Source organism: Lipotes vexillifer, unplaced genomic scaffold, assembly GCF_000442215.2.
Source record: "Lipotes vexillifer unplaced genomic scaffold, Lipotes_vexillifer_v1.1 scaffold1105, whole genome shotgun sequence".
Taxonomy (NCBI): domain Eukaryota; kingdom Metazoa; phylum Chordata; class Mammalia; order Artiodactyla; family Lipotidae; genus Lipotes; species Lipotes vexillifer.
In genome coordinates, this window is record NW_006779955.1 from 1,492,871 (window position 1) to 1,495,725 (window position 2,855).

Here is a 2,855-nt window from a genome sequence, read left to right on the forward strand (position 1 = left end):
AAAAAAAAAAAAAAAAAAAAAAATGTCACTGTATGCCCAGCACACTACAGGTGTTCAGTAAATGCTGAATGAATTTTAAAAACCATTTCTATCATATTTAGGGCCAAATTCTCTCAAGGACATGGCTTTCCTCTTCCGTATCAGCCCCGCTCTTTCCCGCAAATAAATTCATCAACAAAGAGTTTTAATTCGGGAAGGTGGTGAGTTGTTGACGCCGTCTACCTACCCGAGGGTAGGGGATCCCTGTCCTGGTGTTTTCAAAGGCAGGGAGGAGCCGCACGGCCAGGTCGTGAGCCATATGCAACAACTCATTATCATAATCCTTAATCGTCATGTCACCAAAGGGCTGCCTGGAGTCAGTTATTATTCTGTGGGCAGAAAGAAGGCTTCCCAGGACCCTAATGACAGGAAGAACGAAAGAAGAATAAAATCACGTTGGTTGTAAATGTGTACAATCCAGCTCAGAATGACAGAAGCAGGCTTGAATTCCCTATGGACTTAGCACTGCCTGAAATCAGAGGGACTGGACTTAATGACCCCCTGACGTTCTTTCCAGCCGTGATAGTAAACGATCAATTGTTAGCTAACAGCATTATGGGAAGGGAGAAAGCGAACCATTCTTCTGAGGCTACTGAGAATAATCCCACTTGAAGTAGTCATTTTCATCATCTCATCAGAAGGGAGTGTCCTAATCATTCCCAGAATAAATATCACCTTTTAGTATTAATAAACTACTCTTGGTTTCTCTCACATGGGGAAAAACTTAGCAAAATAAGAAACAGAAAAGAGCAAGACAACAAACACTAAGTAACTTTTGTAGTTCTGGCTGCCAAGCAACGTCAAATTCTCCAACTTCTGCTAAACAGGCCAGGTGGGGAAGAGAAGGAGACGGAGAGAATGACCCGACTGAGAGGCAGGCGCCACCAGCTTAGATCTCAGTCCCTCAGCAGCCACGAGTTCAGGTCCCCCTCCAGTGAGGTGAAGCAGATTGTGACATTTTTCAGAACAAATGTTTTTTCATAACTTTAATTTTAAATAAACTCTACATCTGGAATGTTATGCAGTGATACAACTTTCAAAGTTTAAATGGAATAGGAAAGCAGTCGCAATCTATCAAACTAAAAAGGCAAGATATAAAACATGAGCCCAGTACATTAGAGGGAGGGAGAGGGAGACCCAAATGGTCAGCAGTGGTTTTCTGCAGGTGGTGGGTGACAGGAGAAACTATGATTCCTTCAGAAATACATAGGGGTTTTCCTAGGACACAGTGGCGGAAATGAGACTAGACGTAAAGTGAAATAATGAAAAACTCCTTTAAAGGGACATCTATCTTAAACCTGTATTACAATGTGTCTTTCTATTTGGCCCCAAATATAATTACTTTGAAATGACAGTTGTTTCCGTGTTGACCAATCCAAAGCAGATGAAAAAGGGACACAGTGCCCACAAGGTCTGCACGGACTCCCTACCTGGACCCCGGGGCTGGTGGACCCTCCAGGAGTTTTCTCCTTACACACCCAAAAGCAGCCTTCAATCCGTTTGATGTACTATTTTACCTTATCGTGGCCTCAAAGACTTGGACGGTGGAATCTTTGTCAAATGACACTGTGTTGATCACTAACTTGACTGCTTTCTGGAACTCGGATGAATTTCCCATTATCTTTAAAAAGAGGAACACAAACCATTACAACGGCCTGAAATGACACTGAGGCTGCATGATCGCAGGAGCTGGGCCACTTCATCGAAATGTCTGTACGTGTGGTTTTGCCACTCGTGGGAGCAGAAACACAAAAGGTAGAAGAGCACAGTTATCTCTTGAAACACATTCTGGGACAGAATGCAAGCCCATTTCCATCAAACTCAAGCATCCTATCTCCAAATGGCAAAACTGTGTCAGTAACTCCTCATAAAATCATCAGCAGCCCTCCTCGTCCTGCCCCATTCTCCCTCACCTTCTGTCTGATCTTGTTTAGCATGCAAGGCATTACACTTACAGAAATTCCTGAAATGAGTAACAATAAATCCAAAAACTGAAGAAAGAAAAACATGGCTTTCCCTCTGCTCCTCAAATAATGCGACAGCTTGGGCGCTTAGCTCCCAGGAGACCGAAACATCTCGAAAACTGACTCCTTGCTTGTTACCCAGATGTCTGAACACTTTGGGAAATAGTGGTATTATCTTTTGGAGCATAGCATAAGACCAATGACATTCAAAACAAACAAAACATACAAATAACCAGCTCTACGTCCTTTGTAAGAAATGTTCTAGAATTAGGATTCCTATTTTGGGTGTGCGGATATGGTACCATTCCAAGCTTCTCTCTCTTATATGAAGTGCAAATTGGACATAAAATTTGATAAAATAACCTGAATAGAAATGCTTTCGTGCTGTTCACAATTTTATGACAATCCTGGCACTATAACGACATCATAAAGACACCAAAAAAAAAAAACAACAACAAAAAAAACAAGAAAAAACTATTTCATTCAGACACTACTTATTTCAAGTATGTCTTATTTCCTAGTGTTTATTGATCTAGTGCATCCTTTTTCTTTTTCTCCCCCTCATTGTTATTTTGCTGTTACATACAGAGCAAGTACAGACGTTTCTTTTCTGGCTTTCGGTTCTTTCTTTTTAAAAGATTATGCAATCACGCTGCAAGTTGCATATCGAATAGTCAAGGGACTGCTATCGTCCAAGTGTTTCCAAAGCACACCTGTTAAAGTTTGTTTAAAATGTCAGCAAAGGAAAAGGGAAACGTCAACAGAAGTAACACCTGAAAAATAAGCCTGAAGTGTACCTTAAAGACCGGATGTTCTACAATGAAAACCACAGAGATGGGTCTGTTTCCCTAC

The 2,855-nt window shown here is 41.3% G+C and overlaps 1 protein-coding gene across 1 annotated transcript in view; it reads right to left on the reverse strand.

The window, feature by feature from the left end:
- The window catches only part of EDEM1 (ER degradation enhancing alpha-mannosidase like protein 1), a 22,764-nt gene that overhangs the window by 11,780 nt on the left and 8,129 nt on the right, over positions 1–2,855 (reverse strand). Inside the window, exons 4-5 of the mRNA XM_007453071.1 lie at positions 1,557–1,660; positions 227–398 (exon numbers count right to left, since the gene is read on the reverse strand). Coding sequence (XP_007453133.1) covers positions 227–398; positions 1,557–1,660 — 276 coding nt within the window. The remainder of the gene's footprint in view (positions 1–226; positions 399–1,556; positions 1,661–2,855) is intronic.